This window comes from Halichoerus grypus, chromosome 4 (genome assembly GCF_964656455.1).
Source record: "Halichoerus grypus chromosome 4, mHalGry1.hap1.1, whole genome shotgun sequence".
In the NCBI taxonomy this organism is placed as follows: Eukaryota; Metazoa; Chordata; class Mammalia; order Carnivora; family Phocidae; genus Halichoerus; species Halichoerus grypus.
Genome location: NC_135715.1, coordinates 115,164,127 through 115,184,809, shown reverse-complemented (window position 1 = coordinate 115,184,809; position 20,683 = coordinate 115,164,127). Strand labels below are relative to the sequence as shown.

The 20,683-nt window shown below is 38.3% G+C and overlaps 1 protein-coding gene across 2 annotated transcripts in view; it reads left to right on the top strand.

Annotated features, from left to right (window-relative positions):
• Nucleotides 1-20,683, top strand: part of MMADHC (metabolism of cobalamin associated D) — a 44,625-nt gene that overhangs the window by 3,417 nt on the left and 20,525 nt on the right. For both annotated transcript variants that reach the window (XM_078070776.1, XM_078070775.1), the window contains exon 3: nucleotides 1,790-1,934. In XM_078070776.1, coding sequence (XP_077926902.1) covers nucleotides 1,790-1,934 — 145 coding nt within the window. The remainder of the gene's footprint in view (nucleotides 1-1,789; nucleotides 1,935-20,683) is intronic.

The window sequence follows — 20,683 nt, the reverse complement described above, 5'->3', positions numbered from 1 at the left end:
TACTCTGGAGACAGGTCTTGTACTTAGGAGATACATAAAGAAGGTTCTGTTTATCCAGGTCTTGAAGACAGAGTTGAAATTTGCGAGACCTAGAAGGAGAGGGAAAAGGGCATTTTAGCAGAAGAAATCTTATGGCAGTATAAAAGAAGGCAGAGAAATATGGGAAATGTTGCAGATATTTTTATGTGACTAAAGAATTGAAAAGGGAAAGGTGGGTAAAGTTAGTAAGAAATTATGCCAGAGAGGTAGAAAAACAAGTTAGGATGTTCTCTTGTACCTATGATGAAAAAAAGTCAGAACACATGTGTTGGAATTCAGACTACTTTGTGAAAGGGAAAAAGGAATGATTCTAAAGTATCAAATGGCTAGACTATTTCAACATCCTGGTAGTTTTCATACCACTCCAATCCCCATTCTCTAATCCCACTCCAGTCCATCCTGCCCTAAGTGGTACATTCCTAAAAACATTCTGCCCCTCTATTCTTCCCTGCCTCCAGATTAAAATTCTGATTATTGCCTTGATGTAACAAGCCTTTTACTATGTCAAATATAAAGCCTTTTATGATTTCCCACAACTTAACTTTCAAGCCTGTTTTTTACTGCACTCCCTTAAATATCTAACGTCACTGAATTTATCACCCTTTTGAATATACCTTTTATGACTATACATCTGTTCCTGAAAGTCACTCACTGAAATGCCCCTTTGCTCTGCAAATTTCTTGTTTCTTCAAAACCTAGTTTATTCTCTATGAAACTTTTTCCTCCTCCCTCAGGGATTTTTTTAATTGTTTAAATCTTTTAATAGCATGTCACAGATAATATGGAATTTATTCTTACATATTTTCTACTAAACTAAGAGTTGGCATTTTTGTTTTTTAATGTGAAGGGACATATAAGTAAATATTTTAGGCTTTCTGTACCATATAGTCTCTGTGCAACTACTTACCTCTGCCATTATGGCATGAAAGCAGCCACAGACAATACATAAATAAGTATATTCAGGTATAGTTTGCTAACCCCTGCATTAAATTACTCTGACCTGGGGCACCTAGGTGGCACAGTCAGTTAAGCATCAGACTCTTGGTTTCCACTCAGGTCATGATCTCAGGGTCTTGAGATCAAGCCCTGTATCCGGCTACACATGGGGAGTCTGCTGGAGATTCTTTCTTTCCCTCTGCCCCTCCCCCTGTGCATGCCTCTGTGTGTGTGTGTGTGTGTGTGTGTGTGTGTGTGTGTACGTACGTACGCGCTTGCTTGCACATTCTCTGTCAAATAAATAAATCTTTAAAAAATAATAAAAAAACAAATTACTCTGACCCAAGTATTTTGCTAGAAGTTTCTGCGTGAAAGATGTTTACACATTCACCCGTTGTAACTGACCTCAGAGTCCAGGAAATGAACATAGGAGCAAAAAATTTAGCACAAAGCTTTGTACTAAAGGTGTTGAAGTTTCCTTAACAAGAGAAAAATCTTATTTGTACTACCTTTTTAGTGTTGTTCCCAGATAGTGCAACTTTTAGAGGTTCCTATCCTCTCTAGTGTGCCACTCTTGATTCTAGCCTTTATTGGCTAGTTACTTTATACAAAGTAACTTTATTACTTGTTTGGTTTTTTTTAATAGATTTGTTTTTAAAATTATATACATAATGCTTGTTGTATGGTGCGCAATAACAGAATAAGATTTGGTTTTGAAAGATACATTGCAGTGTGAGGATTGGCCAGAGATTGTCTATGTAAGTATAACACATATATCCAGAACAAATAATGTTAATTTTTGTGTTGTTCTTAGGTGCTCTGTAATAGAGCCAGACTGGTTTCGTATCTCCCGGGATTTTGCTCTTTAGTTAAAAGGGTTGTCAATCCCAAAGCCTTTTCAACTGCAGGATCTTCAGGTTCTGATGAGTCTCATGTGGCCCCTGCACCTCCAGATATATGTAAGTAAAAGTTACTATGATTTACTTATTGCAAAACACCCACCTCCCTTCTGGCAACCACCAGTTTATTCTCTGATTAAAGTCTGTTTTTGTCCCTTTTTTCTTTTTTCTTAAATTCTACATGAGTGTAATCATATAGTATTTGTCTTTCTCTGACTAAATTATTTCACTTACTATTATACATCCATCCAGGTTGCTACAGATCGCAAGATTTCGTTATTTTTTATGACTGAGTAATATTCCATTGTGTATATATACCACATCTTTATCCCTTCGTCTGTGGATGGATATTTGGATTACTTCCATATCTTGACTATTATAAATAATGCTGTGTTAAATATAGGGGTGTGTATATCTTTTTGTGTGTGTTTTCATTTTCTTTAGGTAAATACCCAGCATTGCAATTATTAGATCATTTGATAACTTTGTTAATTTTTTAAGAAATCTCATACTGTTTTGCAGTGTCTGCACAGTTTGTATTCCTACCAACAGTACACAGGAGTTTCTTTTCCTCCACATCCTTGCCAACATTGTTATTTCTTATATTTATTTTAGCTATTCTGACAGGTACAAGGTGATATTTCATTGTGGTTTTGATTTGCCTTTCCCTGATGATTAGTGATATTGAACATCTTTTCATGTGCCCGCCAACTATATGTCTTCCTTAGAAATATGTTTGCTGATGCCCTCTGCCCATTCTTTAATAGGTTTTTTGTTTGGTTTGGTTTAGTTTGGTTTGGTGTTGAGTTGTTTAAATTCTTTATATATTTTGGATATTAACCCCTTATCAGATATTCCCATTCACTGGGTTGCCTTTTTGTTATTGTTGATTTTTTGCTTCACTGTGCAAAAACATTTTATTTCAGTATAGTCCCAGTACTTTAATTTTGCTTTTCTTTCTCTTGCAGAGGAGAAATATCTAGAAAAATGTTTCCAAAGCCTATGTCCCGGAAATTACTGGCTATGTTACTGAAGTATAGTTGACAGTGTTAACGTTAGTTTCAAGTGTACAATGTAGTAATTCATTAATTTTATAGATTACACAGTGCCATGATTAGTGATAAGCGTAGTTACATCTGTCACTATACAACCTTATTACAGAAGTATTGACTGTATTCCCTGTGCAGTACTTTTAGTCCCCGTTACATACTTATTATATAACTGAAAGTTTGTACCTTTTAAACCACTTCACTACTTTGGCCATCTCACCACTCCCCTTTCCTCTGGCAACTACCAGTTTGTTCTCTGTATCTATGAGTCTATTCTGGCTTTTTGATTTCTTGTTTCTTTGTTCATTTTTTAGGTTCCACATATAAGTGAAATCACTTATTATTTGTTGTTCTCTGTCTGCCGTATGTAACTGAGCATAATATCCTCCAGGTCCATCTGTGTTACTGAAAAGAGCAAGATTTCATTCTTTATGGCTGAGTAACATTCCATTCTGTGTGTATATAGTGCACACACATGTTCTTGATTCATCATCTGTCCATAAACAGGTTGCTTCCATATCTTGTCTATTGTAAATAATGGTGCAGTAAACATAGAGGTGCATATATCTTTTCGAATTACCATATTCATTTTTGTGGGGTAAATACCTAACAGTGGAATTTCTGGATTGTCTGGTTTTTCTTTTCAATTTTTTGAGGAACCTCTGTACTGTTTTCCACAGTGTTTCCACCAAGTTACATTCCTAACCAACAGAGTGCAAGGGTTCCCTTTTCTCCATATCCTCTCCAACACTTGTTTCTTATCTTTTTGATTCTAGCCATTCTGACTGGTGTGAGAATGCTGTAGTATGAATTTATGAATATCAGTCTTACAATAAGAATTATATTTTATTTGTTTATGCTGTCAGGTAAGTATGCAGATAACAGTTTGCAAGGCTAAACTGATTAAAACCTACTGGAAGCAAAAAAAAAAAAAAAAACTACTGGAGGCAAAAGAAAGCTATGGAAGGATTTTGAGTAAGACCAACTCTGGTGCATTTTAGAAAAATCGCTCTCAGTCCAGATTAGAGCATCGGTCTTCAACCCGAGATGGCCGTATTCCAAGTATGTTTATTGGAATGCTTGTCGTCAACTGGCACCACCACGTCTCCTCTCTCCTAAGGCTGGGAAGTAGATTTCCCTTTAATTACCTTCCCAGTAGTTATGCATTAGCTTTCTGATGAGAGGTACTTGTGGAGATTTAGCAGGCACAGGTGAAACGCAGTCCGTTACACTCAGAAGGGTTATGGGAGTCACGGGATAGTCCTACAGAGCTATTTCTGGAGACCTGTGTGGAAGCTCCTCTTTCACAGTCCTCGTTGTGGTCAGACCTGTTGCTTCTCAGACTCCTGTAAACCCCAGGTTTTGTGCTTCCAGTTGAGGCAGAGACTGTTTCTCCGACCCTCTGACTACCCCTTTGCAGACAGACCTTCACTTCCCAGCTTCTGCCTCATCCAGGTAAGGCGTAATTCTTCTGTTAACCCCTTAGTCCTGTAATATTCTAGCATCTCTTAGCCTGACAGAACCCAGACTGATACAGGTGTGTATCAGGTAATCCACTGGATGGAGATCATGTTAAAACTCCTAATTATGTTTTAATCTCTCCTTTTTAAAATACCATCTTAGGACAAACATAATGTTGAAAGAGTAACCATACATAACTTATAAAGAGTCAAAATGCATGTGTTGAGATGTGTATTCAGCTTGTTTCCTTAATAGAGGTGTGAAGTTTTCAGAATTTGAGAATATTGGTAGAGAAGATGGCCCTGGAAGAGGGACAAAGCCGGAGGCCAAATGTTCAGTCAGAAGGCTATTAGAGAAGTCATCCAGGAAAGAACTGATGAGGATCTGAAGTGAGGCTGTGGCAGGGGCAGTCGGATTTAAGTAGTACTTAGGAGGTAAAATAAATAGGAAGTAGTAGCTGATAGATCACCTTTGAGGAGGAAAGAGAAGGACACTTCAAAGATGACTCCTAGGTTTGCAGCTTAGGTGCTTCCATTTGCAGAGCAAGACCTACCTCCCAGTTGCTTTTGTTTGTTTTTCCTCTCGTCCAGCTCGACAACTTAGAAAAACAACCACCCACCAAAACCAAGTACGGTTCATCTCAGGAATGTGAAGGGTGATCCAGTATTAGGGAAACTTTCCCCGGCTCTACCATATAAAAGCTCTAAGAGAAAACTTGATTGTGGTAGATACAGCTAACTGTCCACCCAAATTTTGTGCTCTCCACTCCATTGTATAGAGTTGTTACCGGGAAGTGATGCCCAGATGGGGCCATGTGACTAGTTCTTGCCAAAGGAAATGTGGGTGGTGGTGGTGGTGTGTGCCAACTCTGGGCCAAAGCTTTTAAGAAGCTGGAGTGCTGCTTTTACACCGTCTTCCCCTTCCATCTGCAGAATTTAGACAACAGCAAGGCCCTCGATGCGAATGCAGACACAGATGGAAGACGTCTGGGCCCTTGAATTACATTATGGAGGAGACCCACCTGCCTTAGTGTTATATGCCTAAGAAATAAGCCTTTCACCATGTTAGACACACAGCCTGTATCAGCTTGCTTAGTCTACTTCAAATAGTGTGAGGATACTGTAGTAGAAGCCCCAAAGCATACAATAATAGCAAATAATCATTGCTGCTGCAAACTTTCAGAAAACATATTACTTACAGGCTTTCTGGACGTGGGGTCCAGGCATAGAATGAATTTGGATGGAAAACATTACATTTATCTTTTCATAACATTCCACTGAAATTTAGCGTGTCTTTTCATTGTGAATATAAGCAACACATCCAGTGTGATTAGCAGTTCCTGGGACTTGTCGCCAACGGAAAATACAGATCTTTTCCTATCACATTAAAGATATTCCTTGACTTAGGATGGCATTATGTCCAGATAAATCCATTGTAAGTTGAACATAGCATAAATTGAAAGTGCACTTAATACACCTAACCCGCCAAACTTCATAGCTTAGCATCGCCTACCTTAAATGAGCTCTGAACACTTGTATTATCCCACAGTTGGGCAAAATCATCTTGCCACAAAGCCTGTTGTTTAATGAAGTGTTGCATATCTCCTGTGATTGATTGAATGCTGTGCTGAAAGTGAAACATGGAACGGGTGTGTGGGTACAGAGTGGTTGTAAGTGTATCGGTTCTTTGTCCTCATGATCAAGTGGCCAGATGGGAGCTGGGGCTCACTGCCACTGCCCAGCATCATGAGAGAGGATTGAACTGTGTATACTTAACCCGGGGAAAGATCCAAATTCAGAATTCGAAGTGTGGTCTCTACCAAATGCGTATTGCTCTTGCACCATAGTAAAGTCGAAAAATCCTAAGGTGAATCACCATAAGTTGGGGACACTCTGTGTAGTTGTTGCCAATATATCAATACCGTTTATACTGTTGATACTTCAGAATTAGGATCTTGTAATTCTAAACCTTCATAAGAAGCACATATATTCTATCACAACTTTCAAAAATATTTTGATATATGTATTTAAAAATAACCAACTTTTTAATATATGTACTTTATGCATTTAAAAACATTCTTCTGAAAGGAGAAAACCCACCTTGAAATATATTTCTTCGATGTAGCGATGATTATCTAACATATAACAACAGGGTTGCTGCTTCCAAACTTTAAAAGTCTAGTATGAATACTAGCTACGATATGATAAAGAAACATAGAATTATAACAGATTACAAGAACCTCATAGTAACTCTAACCATCCAAATATTACTAAATAATAGAATAATATGAGAAATAAATCAAACTTGTGCATAATTGTATGTGTTTGGACACATGCACATAAACGTTGGTAATTTTTTTTTTTTTTTTTTTTTTTGAGGGCAACCAGAGCCATTCAGGCTTATCAAGACTACCATCAATACGTTTCTTTCTGATTCATTCATATGATCAATTTGTAAATAGCAAAAATCTGGTTAAGGTATTTATAATATTCTGGATCTCCACTACACCATATAAGTTGAACAGTATATGAATTATATATGATAAAGATATTCCACTATTCAGGAATCATTCCAGGGGTTGCAATATTAAGAATTTTACTTTCATCTACATGTTATTAGTGGGTCTGAAAATAGTGATCTTTTTCTAAAACCAGAACTCAGTGGCTTCTGGAACTTGTAGTTTCCAAAGGCAGCAGAACATACTCTGAACAGCCTGCCATATAATCTTGTACCATCATGTCTTTCCATTTACAACCTAGAAATACCTAAAAATAATCACCCCTCAAATCACTTTAAATGACATTTAAATCACTTCCCCACCATCAACAGCCCTTCCTTCCAATAAAATATACAAAAGCTATTGCCAAAAGTGAGAAGCTTGACCGGTGATTTTCATAAGGCAGTGCAGTAGGAAAGATGGGAACTTTCATATGAAAAAAAACCTGGGTTTCGGTTCCTAGCCCATTACTTAAAAACTTTGTGGCCTTAATTCTTACTTCTTTTTTCTGAGTTTGATTTCCTCCTCATGAATTGAAGATAGGTTCACTTACCCCATACCGTTTTTGTGAATATTGAATGAGATACTTATGTAAATCTCAACAGAAGACGTCTGTGCAAAAAAACCTGTTAATTCTATCCCTTACTGACTTATAAATCGAGTCATCACAATAGACGTGAATAAACGGTCTGACCTTTACAACGACCTAGCAAAATTTCCATAAAGGGAACTATTTTGCCTCAGGTAGGACTTTTTAAGACTTCCCTACACAAACACATAGCATCCGTCACTATAAATATGGATACTTTTCAAATCCCTGTTTTTCTTACAGTATGTGTATGTATACATCTTTTTAAATATTTGACGTAGAATTCTGTTGGATCCAGTGCTTGTGTGTTGGGTTTAGAAGTACTGCCCACCGAACTAAAGAAAAACTATTTAAAACACCAATAAACAATTTCTGACAAATATCTGTGGGCATGTAATGGCTGAATAAATCTAAAGCAGTGAATTCCATGATTACCTCAGTTAACACGCTGTGTATTAACAGCTGGTGGGAGTATTTTGCTTATTTGTTTTGGATGTCCTGAATTGTTTGTGATGGTATTATTTTTCCCTCTCCAAAGTTGCGGTTAGATTAAGTACTAAAACGTCCTGTCACACATGTCTTGAAGTGGTTGTATTATATTTTTAAGGAACTACATTTTGGGGATAATTTTTACTGCTTATATGTCCACAAAATTGTACATCTTTAGAGATCAGATAATAATAGCAGCTAAAATTCACTGACCTTTTTTGTAGGAAATGTAACAAATGACTCGTATATGTCATTTCCTCTAAACCTTATAGTCTTCCCATTAGATGGGTGTTAACACAGACAGAAAGTAACTTGTCCAAGAATGGAAAACTTATGAGTGGCAGAACTAAGATCCAAACCCGGGTGTTTTGCAAAGCTCTCTCTCTCTCTTTTTTTTAAAGCCATGATGCTACGCAGTTCTTTGATTACCCGATGAGTGTCTAGATACCTGAACTCAGTATTTCATGGCATGATGTTTGAGATTTTCAGTAGCCTAAAACAGGTTGGAACTTTTGAAATGAGCATGAAAATATCGTGAGCCCCCCGATTTCCTAGAACCAAATGGAAGTGAATATAGTGAGAGATCCAATAGCAGATTATTAGAACTACAGTGAGAGAAAACAAAAGATAAGCAGACCCTTACTCCTGCAACCTCTGGTGAGGAAGTCTGTCGGCACTATTTCCAATGGGGCTGAAAATCTTTATTGTCTCACTACCAACCGGAGCAGGTCCCCTCCCCTGGAGTAGGGAAAATCGGTGAGTTAAATTCTAATCCCAAATTCAGTAATGGAGAGTTTCGGGGATTCGGGTTAGTTGAGTGAGTTACACCTAGCATTCAATTCTGTCTCCTCAATACTGACTATTCTCTGAATTTTAGATTCCCATCTCCCCTCCCAGCTAGATATTCCCATTTGAATATTCACCAACATTTCCACTTCAACACATTTAAAGTTAAAAGGTCTTTAACCCACAAAGGAGTACTTGCTAATGGGACCATCAGGAGAGGCATTAGACTCTGGGGCCAGATCACTGGTGTTCCAATCCTGGCTGTCCCTCATGATCCTGTGACCGAACACATCCTCTAACCTTGCTTAGCTTCAGGTTTCCTATCTGTGCAATGGAAATTGCACTCCTGATTTCATGGGGTTATTATGAAGGCTAAATGAATTATTACGTGTAAAGCATTTAGACCGGTGCTGGGCCCACAAGTAAGCACCATGGAAATGTGGTTGCTATTACTGTTATTGTTAATATTATATCATGGATCATCCAGGCTGAAAACAGCTTTCGTTTGTTTGGATTGCTGGATGTTGGGAGGGTGTGGGAGCAAAGCAAGGGAGCATTCAGCCACCAACTTCTTTTGATTCTTCTTTTGGAAGACTTCTCTCATTTTTAACAGCTACTGCCCTAATTCAGGTCTCTCTCCCCTTTGATCTTCTCCATTACAGTAGCAGTCCTCTCATACTTCTCTCCTACAATTTATGCTGTATGCCAGCAGATCTATCTTTTCAAACTTGACTGTATGGAATTATTCTCCTACTCAACAACTTTCAATGTCTAATGCTATTGCATATAGTGCAAACTTGTCCTTCTGGGACAGGAAATTCTTTCAGTCCAGCCCCAGCCTATTTTGCTAGCCTCGTCTTCCTCCCTTGCATGTCGAGGATGCTCTAGGCAAAGCAGTGCACTCCCAGCCATGTGTTCTTCACAGAACATTCCTAGGGTCTGGGATAATAATCTTTTCTCACTATTCAAATCCGACCGGCCTCTCATGGGCCAGCTCACATTTTGTCTCCTCCAAAGATTAGACATGTAGTAAGTTCCATGAATTGGAGCAGACATAAAAGGCATCAGAATAAAAATTCAAACTTTATTAATTCAGTCAGAGTGCACATATATTGGGGCTGATTATTTAAAAAGCAAAGGAGGGGGGCCTGGGTGCCTCAGTCATTAAGCGTCTGCCTTCGGCTCAGGTCATGATCCCAGGGTCCTGAGATCGAGCCCCACATCGGGCTCGCTGCTCAGCCAGGAGCCTGCTTCTCCCTCTCCCGCTCCCCCTGTTTGTGTTCCCTCTCTCACTGTGTCTCTGTCAAATAAATAAATAAAAATCTTTAAAAAAAAATAAAAAGCAAAGGGAATTACAAAATTTAAAAACTGAATTACAAAATTTTAAAACTATTGGATGATTTTTGTATTTATATGGTGATAGCAGGTGATGATTGTAACTAGCAAAGGACATGCTGTGACCTGTTTTGATAAATGTATCTCACCGTGTATAACAGAATGCTTGAAATTACTGGTCAAGATCAAATTAATAGCCCTCAAGATCTCAGTTGTCCCTTTTGGTATAATGTGATAGTTGCATTCCTAAGAGATCTTGCATGCTCTAAAAGAAATGTCGATAGAAAAACCAGGAGTTCTCAGATCATAAATTATTGTTGAGTAAGGAATTTCAACAGTAAAGGTGCTTTCTTATAGCCCTACTTGTATAATTATAAAGCCTAAACATTATTGAGCAAATTCAGTGTTTTATTAACATCAACAGTATTGGCCTTTCTTTCTCTGTTACTTCTAGCACCACCGTTAGTCAGAACTTACCATTTCTGTCATCACTGATATGATAAATGAAGCAGAGCTGCTCAAATGAAGTACGGGTATTGTGAACAACTTATAGGTTCCTCTCTGAGAAGGGGGAGGGTTCCTAATTAAGATTGCATTAAAAATAGATGATCATGTAAGGAAAATTAATTTTATAAAAGCTCATCTTGTACTTGAAAATTCTTTTTTATAGAAAAAAATGTTAATTTCCAAACCACCTGGCTGAGTTATCAGAAATTGCCAGTTAGAGAAATAGTTCAACAGACAAAGACCCAGCAAATGGGTATTTTAGTCTGACCTTGGTCAAATCACTTCAGACTCTAAAGACTTGAGTTTTCTCATCTAAAAAAATAAAAGGTAGGACTAGATGATTTCAGAGACCCAAGATGCATCAGTATCTCTGTGCCTTTATCTTTTCTTACCTGCAAGGCGATAAATTCTTTTTAATGTAAGGTTCTGTTATGTACTATGACCTGAAAGTTTAATGAATGTGTCTATTCCCACATAACCTTACTTTTCAAAGAATTAGAATATAAATTCTTAATAATAAAATAATTACAAATTTAAAATTTTTCTTTTATGATTCATAGATACTTTGGAACATCAGTGCCTTGTCCCAAATACTGCAGAGAAATATGAAAAAATCCAATCAGTTCATTTTTTAATTTTTTCCATATTTCATATTATTGTATGACTGTAAAGCTTTTGATAGTCTCAATTTTAGTATGTGTTGTATCTCCATTGTGGACTCTCTGAACAGCATCCCGGTTTTCTTCTATATGCTGAAACAGTTTTTGCCATGTGGAGACTTTGTCTTGAATCAGTGTAGAGCTTTGGGCTTAGGTGCATAAAACCACATACATTGCATGTTGACCTATGTTTGATTGCAAGGGAACCTATGAATAGAGAGGAATCTAAAAGCCAAGTGCTCATCCATTTGAGATTAATTGCCTCTTCCAGGTCACTAATTCATACCCCAGTGTCCCAGGAGAGTTAATTTATTCCCCATGAGTGACTAGTTGACTCTGCAAAGGTATTTTAACTCACCCGGGCTTAATATAGGACAAATCTTATTACTATAACTTAGTTACTGAAAACGAAACAAAACAAAAAACCAGTTTCCCTGTCTCTCTCCCAGCTTGTTTCATCAGTGCCGAAACAGAGTCTTCCTTTTGACCATACCAATGATTTAACTCTGAACAGTTTCAGTCTCTGGTCATTTATGTTAAGATTGTGTGACATTAGATATGGAATTCATACTGTTTAAAATAACTTTGTTCTTTTATTTTTTTTTTACTCAAGTATAATTAACATACAGTGTTCTACTAGTGTCAAATATACACTATGATCATTCATCAGTTCTCTGTATTTCTCAGTGCTCCTCAAGATAAGTGTACCCTTAAGCCCTTTATCTCTTTCACCCAATGGCCCAACAGCCTCCCCTCTGGCAGCTGCCAGTTCTTTGTACTTACAAGTCTGAGGGTTTTTTTTGTTCATTTGTGTTGTTTCTTAAATTCACACCTGAGTGAAGTCATATGGTAGTTGTCTTTCTCTGACTGACTGATTTCACTTAGGATTATACCCTCTAGGTCAATCCATGTTTTTGCAGAGGGTGAGATCTCATTCTTTTTTAGGGCTGAGTGATACTCCATTGTATATATACACCACACCTTCTTTTATCCATTCATCTATGAATGGACACTTGGGTTGCTTCCATATCTTGGCTATTATAAATAATGTTGCAATAAGCAGAAGGGTGTCTGTATCTTTTCGAATTAGGCTTTAGGGTGTTTTTTGGGGGGGTTTAACTACACAGTAGTAGAATTACTGGATCATTTGGTAATTCTATTTTTTACTTTTTGAGGAACATCTATAGTGTTTTCCACAGTGGCTACACCAGTTTGCATTCCCACCAGTAGTGCAGGAAGTTTCCTTTTCCTCCACATTCTTGCCAACACTTGTTATTTCTTGTGTTTCTGATTTTACCCAGTCTGACAGGTTATATGATATGTCACTGTGATTTTCATTTTACTTTCCCCTGTGACTAGTGATGTTGATCATTTTTTCATGTGTCTGTTTCCATCTATGTATGTTTCTGGAAAAATGTCTATTCATGTCCTTTGTCCAGTTTTAATTGGATTCATTTGAAATTTTTTTGGTGTTGACATTGTATAAGTTCTTTATATGTTTTGGATATTAATCTTTTATTGGATATATCACTTGCAGATATCTTCTCCCATTCAGTAGGTTGTCTTTTTCCTTTGTTAATGGTTCGTTTCTCTTTGAAAACTTTATTTTTGTGTAGTAGCAATAGTTCAGTTTTGCTTTTGTTTCCCTTGCCTTCGGACACATATCTAGAAAGATGTTTCTACAACTGATAGATTACTGCATATGTTTTCTTCTGGGAGTTTCATGATTTCAGGTGTCATGTTTATGTTTTTAAACCATTTAGAGTTTGTATCTGGGAATGGTGTAAGTAAGTGGTCCAGTTTCATTTTTTTTGCATGTGGGTGTCCAGTTTTACAGCACCCTTTGTTGAAGATACTGTCTTTTCCCCATTGTATATTCTTTGTAAAAAAAAAAAAAAAAAGATTTTATTTATTTATTTGAGAGAGAGCACAAGTTGGGGGCAGAGGGTGAGGGAGGTTCATACTCCCAGCTGGTCCGGCAGCCTGATGTGGGGCTCAATCCCAGGACCCTGGGATTAGGTCCCGAGCCCAAGGCAGTCGCTTAATTGACTGAGCCACCCATGTGCCCCTCCCCATTGTATATTCTTCCTGCTTTGTCATAGGTTAATTGACCAAGTAAGTGTTGGTTTAATCCTGTGCTCTCTAGTCCGTTGCACTGATCTATGTCTGTTTTTGTTGTTGTTGTTGTTGTTTTTGCCACTGCCATACTGTCTTGATTACCACAGCTTTGTAGCATATCTCGAATTCTGAGATTTTGCTTCCTAAAGCTTTGTACTTCTTTCTGAAGATTGCTTTTTCTCTTCAGTTTCTTTTTAGTTCTGTACACATTTTAGGATTATTTCTTTTAGTTCTGTGAAAAATTCTGTTAGTAGTTTGATAACGAGGATTGCATTAAATCTCTGGATTGCTTTGGGTAATAGAGAAATTTTTACAATATTGGCTCTGCCAGTTCATGCATATCATATATCTTTCCGTTTATTTGCGGTATCCTCAGTTTCTTTCAACAGTGCTTTATAGTTTTCAGAGTACAGATCTTTCACCTCCTTAGTTGAGCTTATTCCTAGATACTTTATTCTTTTTGGTACGATTGTAAATGGGATTGTTTTCTTAATTTCTCTTTCTGTTACTTCATTATTAGTGTACAAAAATGCAACAGATTTCCCTATATTAATTTTCTGTTCTGCAGCTTTACTGAATTATCAGTTTTAATACTTTTTGGTAGAGTCTTTAGGGTTTTCTGTATATGGTATTATGTCAGCTGCAAATAGTGGAAATCTTACATTTTCTTTACTAGTTTGGATACCTTTTATTTCTTTTTCTTGTCTGATTGCCCTGGCTAGGTCTTCCAGTATAATGTTGAAGAGAACTGTGGAGAGTGGACATCCTCATTCTATTCTTGATTTTAGAGGGAAAGCTCTGTTTTTCACCATTAAGAATGAAGTTAGCTGTAGATTTTTCACAAATACCCTTTATGTTTAGATATGTTCCCTCTGAACCTAGTATATTGAGAGTTTTCATTATGAAAAATGTTGCACTCTTTCAAATACTTTTTTGCGTCTGTTCAGATGATCATATGGTTTTTGTCCTTTCTCTTAATGTGATGTATCACTTTAATTTACATATACTGAACCATGCTTGTGTACCTGGAATAAATCACACTTGATCATTGTGTATGATTTTTTTTTTTAGATTTATTTATTTGCTAGAGAGCATGCAAGCAGGGGTAGGAGAGGGAGAGAAATAATTTTTTTTTTAAGATTTTATTTATTAGAGAACACATGAACAGTGGGATGTAGGGGGAGAGACAGAGGAAGAGGGAGAAGCAGACTCCCTGCTGAGCAGGAAGCCCGGTGCAGGACTTGATCCCAGGACCCCGAGATCATGACCTGAGCCAAAGGCAGACACTTAACTGCCTGAGTCACCCAGGTACCCCAAGGGAGAATCTTAAGCAGGTTCCATGTTCAATGCTGAGCCCAACGCAGGGCTTGATCTCATAATCCTGAGATCATGACCTGAGCTGAAATTGAGTTAGATGCTTAACCAAGTGAGCCACCCAGGCGCCCAGTGAATGATTTTCTTAATGTATATTTGTTTTGATAATACTTTGTTCAGGATCTTTCCATCTATTGTCATTAGATATTGGCGCATACTTTTTTTTTTGTAGTATCTTCATCTGCTTTTGGTATCAGGGTATTGCTGGCCTGATGGAATGAATTTGTAAGCTGCTTTCATCTTCTTTATTTTGGAAGTTTCAAGAATAATAGGTATTAACTCTTCATATGTTTGTAGAATTCACCTGTGAAGACATCTGATCCTAGGCTTTAGTTTGTTAGGAACGTTTAGAGTACTGATTCAGTATCATTGCTAGTAACTGGTCTCTTTAAATTTCCTGTTCATGATTCAGTTTTGGAAAGTTATATGTTTCTAGGAATTTATTCATTCCCACTATGTTCTCCATTCTTTTGGCATATAATTTTACATAATATTATATTTACTTGAGTTTTCTCTCCTTTCCTTGGTGAGTCAGGCTAAAGGTTGATCAATTTTGTTGATCTTTTCAAAGAACTGGGTCGTGATTCCTTTGAACCGGGGGGGGGGGGGGGTTGTCTCTTTTTTTGGTCTCCATTTTATTTATTCTCTCATCTTCATTATTTCCTTTTTTCTCTTGGCTTTGCACATTTTTATTTTCTAGCTCCTTTAGATACAAGTTTAGGTCATTTATTAGAGATTTTTCTTGCTTCTTGAGGTATACCTGTATTGCTATAAACTTCACTCTTACATGAGCTATTGCCACATTCCAAAGATTCTAGACCATTGTGTTGTCATTTTTGTCTTCATGTATTTTTTATTTCTTCTTTGATATCTTGGTAGGTGCATTCAGTGTTATAGTAACACATTATTTAGCCTGATTGTGTTCTTTCCAGATACCTTCCTGTGATTCATTTCCAGTTTTACACTTTTGTAGTCAGAAAAGATACATGAGGGAGGGGGGAAAAATGGCGGAGGAGTAGGGGCCCTATTCCAACTTGTCCCCGGAATTGAGCTGGATATCTGCCAGACCACTCTGAACACCCACGAAATCAGCCTGAGATGTAAGGAGATGGATCTGGATCTCTACAAACAGAATATCACAGGCGGTTGGTTTCGAGGTACGAAGCGGGGAGCCATGATTCTACGGGCAGATATTAGAGGATAAACGGAAGGGCGAGGGAGCCGAACCGTTGGGATCCTACATCGCCAGTGAGGGATAGCCTCCCACGCTGGGGATGGGGCACAGATTCGCAGACCAGTAGCAACGGGGAAAGGACTTTAGGGCAACCCCCCGGACTGAACCCGGAGCAGTGGGGCCGTGCGTGTGTACTGGGGCAGCTGGTGGTTTTAGAAGCACAAAGGGCAGAGACATGCCCCGACCTGGAGGCAAGGACTAGAAGCACTGCTGAGGGGCGCACAACCCAGGACCCTACAGTTTATAGCAGCACAGACAGAAACGGAGATAGTGTGGCCTGGAGAGCTCACTGAAGAACAGACTGTGCTCTCTCTGCTCTGAGGCAGAGGGTTGGAAACCGTATCTTCTGCTCTGACTCTCGGAAGGGACGCGGAAAGCCGCCAGGGAGAGCAGCCAGAGAACAAAAGCCCCCCAAAACCGGTTTTCACTGAGCCCATCCCCCGCCACAGGGGGCAGGACAACTCTGCCCAAACAGGGTTCTCTGAGTAACAGTACAGCACGCCCCTCCCCCAGAAGACAGGCTGGGAAAACAAGAGGTCAGCAACCCTAAGGTCCCTATAAAACAGGTGCATCGTGCTTGGGTTGTGGTCAAAAATTTGGACTCCATACATTCTCTCAACCAACCCTCAACAGAATGACTAGGAGGAGGAACCCCCAAAATAGGAAAGACTCAGAGACTATGACTTATGCCACAGATTTACAAATGGATTCAGATATAACCAAGATGTCAGAGATGGAATTCAGGCTAGCAATTGTGAAAACAGTAGCTAGAATGGAGAAATCAGTTAATGGCAACATAGAGTCTCAAGGGCAGAAATGAAAGCTGAATTGGCAGAACTTAAAAACGCTATCAGTGAGATCCAATCCAATCTAGATAATGTAACAGCTAGGGTAAGTGAGGCAGAGAACGAATTTGTGACCTAGAAGACCAATTAATACACAAAACGGAAAACGAGGAGGCCAGGGAAAAACAACTCAGAATCCATGAAAATAGAATCAGAGAAATAAGTGACACCATGAAACGTTCCAATGTCAGAATTATTGGAATCTCTGAGGGGGTGGAGAGAGAGAGGACTAGAAGATATATTTGAGCAAATTGTAGCTGAGAACTTCCCACATCTGGGAAATGAAACAAACATTCTTGTCTAGCGGCAGAGAGGACCCCTCCCAAGATCAAGGAAAACAGACCAACACCCTGGCATGTAATAGTAAAACTTGGAAATCATAGAACCAAGGAAACCATCTTAAGGGCAGTTAGGGGGAAGAGATTTCCTTACGTACAGAGGGAGGAACATCAGAATAACGTCAGACCTATCCACAGAGACCTGGCAAGCCAGAAAGGCCTGGCAAGACATATTCAGGGTACTAAACGAGAAGAACATGCAGCCAAGAATACTTTATCCGGCAAGGCTGTCATTTAGAATGCATGGAGAGATGCAGAGCTTCCACGACCAGCAGAAACTGAAAGAATATGTGACCACTAAGTTGGCTCTGCAAGAATTATTAAGGGGCATTCTGTAAAAGGAGAAAGACCCCAAGAGTGATATAGAATAGAAATTTACAGGGACAATCTATAAAAACAAGGTCTTCACAGGCAACTTGATGACAATAAATTCATATCTTTCAATAATCACTCTCAATGTGAATGGCCTAATGCTTCCATAAAACAGCACAGGGTTGCAGATTGGATAAAAAGACAGGACCCATCCATATGCTGCCTACAAGAGATGCGTTTTGAACCTAAAGATACATCCAGACTGAAAATGAGGGGATGGAGATCCATCTTCCATGATAACGGACCTCAAAAGAAAGCTGGGCTAGCAATTCTTATATCAACACAAATTAGATTTTAAACTAAAGACTGTAGTTAGACACAGAGGACACTATATCATTCTTAAAGGCTCTATCCAACAAGAAGATCTAACAATTGTAGATATTTACGTGCCCAACATGGGAGCAGCCATCTACATAAGCCAACTGTTAACCAAAATAGTCACATTGATAACAGTATGTTAATTGTAAGAGACCTCAATACTCCACTGTTAGCAACAGACAGATCATCTAAGCAGAAAATCAACAAAGAAATAAGAGCTTTGAATGACACACTGGACCAGATGAACCTCATAGATATATACAGAGCATTCCACCCTAAAACAACAGAACACTCATTCTTCTTGAGCACACATGGAACTTTCTCTGGAATAGACCACATACTGGGTCACAAATCAGGTCTCAACTGATACCAAAAGATTGAGATTATTCCCTGCATATTCTCAGACCATAATGCTTTAAAACTGGAACTCAATTACAAGAAAAAATTTGGAAGAAATTCAAACACCTGGAAGCTAAAGACCACTCTGCTCAAGAATGTTTGGGTCAACCAGGAAATCGAAGAAGAACTTAAACAATTCATGGAAACCAATGAGAATGAAAACACATCAGTCCAAAACCTATGGGATACTGCAAAGGCGGTCCTAAGGGGGAAATACATAGCCATCCAAGCCTCACTCCAAAAAATAGAAAAATCCCAAATTCACCAACTAACTCTACACCTTAAAAGAACTAGAGACAAAGCAAAAAACGATGCCTAAGCCACGCATTAGAAGAGAAATAAAGGTTAGAGCAGAAATCAATGAATTAGAAACCAGAAATACAGTAGATCAGATCAACGAAACTAGAAGCTGGTTCTTTGAAAGAATTGATAAGATTGATAAACACTGGCCAGACTTATCCAAAAGAAAAGAGAAAGGACCCAAATTAATAAAATTATGAATGAAAGGGGAGAGATCACAACTAACACCAAGGAAATAGAAACAATTATTAGAAATTATTATCAACAACTATATGCCAATAAGCTGAGCAACCTGGATGAAATGGATGCCTTCCTGGAAACCTATAAACTCCCAAGACTGAAACAGGAAGAAATTGACAACCTGAATAGGCCAATAACCAGTAACGAGATTGAAGCAGTGATCAAAAACCTCCCCAAAAACAAGAGTCTAGGGCCTGATGTATTCCCTGGGGAATTCTACTGAACATTCAAAGAAGAAATAATACCTATTCTCCTGAAGCTGTTTCAAAAAATAGAAACAGAAGGAAAACTTCCAAACTCATTCTGAGGCCAGCATTACCTTAATCGCCAAACCAGGTAAAGACCCCATCAAAAAGGAGGATTTCAGACCGATATCCCTGATGAATATGGATTCCAAAATCCTCAACAAAATCCTAGCTAATAGGATCCAACAATACATTAAAAGTGGGATTTATCCCCGGGCTGCAAGGGTGGTTTAGCATTTGCAAATCAATCAGTGTGATAGAACACATTAATAGAGGAGAGAGAAGAACAATATGGTCCTCTCAATTGATGCAGAAAAAGCATTTGACAAAATACAGCATCCTTTCCTGATTAAAACTCTTCAGAGTATAGGGATAGAGAGAACATTCCTCAAGTTCATAAAATCCATCTATGAAAAACCCACAGCGAATATCATCCTCAATGGGGAAAAGCTGAGAGCCTTTCCCTTAAGATCAGGAACACGTCGAGGATGCCCACTCTCGCCACTATTGTTCAACATAGTACTAGAAGTCCTCGCAACAGCAATCAGACAACAAAAAGAAATAAAAGGTATTCAAATTGGCAAAGAAGAAGTCAAACTCTCTCTTTTCGCAGACAACATGATATTTTATGTGGAAAACCCAAAAGACTCCACCCCCAAATTACTAGAACTCATACAGCAATTCAGTAATGTGGCAGGATACAACATCAATGCACAGAAATCAGTTGCTTTCTTATATACTAACAATGCAACTGTAGAAAGAGAAATTAGAGAAACAATTCCATTTACAATAGCACCAAAAACTGTAAGATACCTCGGAATAAACCTAACCAAAGAGGTAAAGGATCTATACTCTAGGAACTAGAGAACACTCATGAAAGAAATTGAAGAAGACACAAAAAGATGGAAAAATATTCCATGCTCATGGATCGGAAGAATAAACATTGTTAAAATATCTATGCTACCCAGAGCAATCTATACCTTCAGTGCCATCCCGATCAAAATTCCAATGACAGTTTTCAAAGTGCCAGAACAAACAATCCTAAAATTTGTATGGAATCAGAAAAGACCCCGAATCGCCAAGGAAATGTTGAAAATGAAAAACACAGCTGGGGATATCACGTTGCCCTATTTCAAGCTATATTACAAAGCAGTGATCACCAAGACAGCATGGTACTGGCACAAAAACAGACATATAGACCAATGGAACAGAATACAGAGCCCAGATATGGACCCTCAACTGTATGGTCAAATAATCTTTGATAAAGCGGGAAAAATATGCAATGGAAAAAAGACAGTCTCTTCAGTAAATGGTGCTGGGAAAATTGGACAGCCACATGCAGAAGAATGAAACTCGACCATTCTCTAACCCCATACACAAAGATAAACTCAAAATGGATGAAAGACCTCAATCTGAGACAGGAATCCATCAAAATCCTAGAGGAGAACATAGGTAGTAACCTCTTTGACATCGGCCACAGCAACTTCTTTCAAGATACATCTCCAAAGGCTAGTGAAACAAAAGCAAAAATGAACTTTTGGGACTTCATCAAGATAAAAAGCTTCTGCACAACAAAGGAGACAGTCAACAAAACAAAGAGGCAACCCACAGAATGGGAGAAGATATTTGCAAATGACACTACAGATAAAGGGCT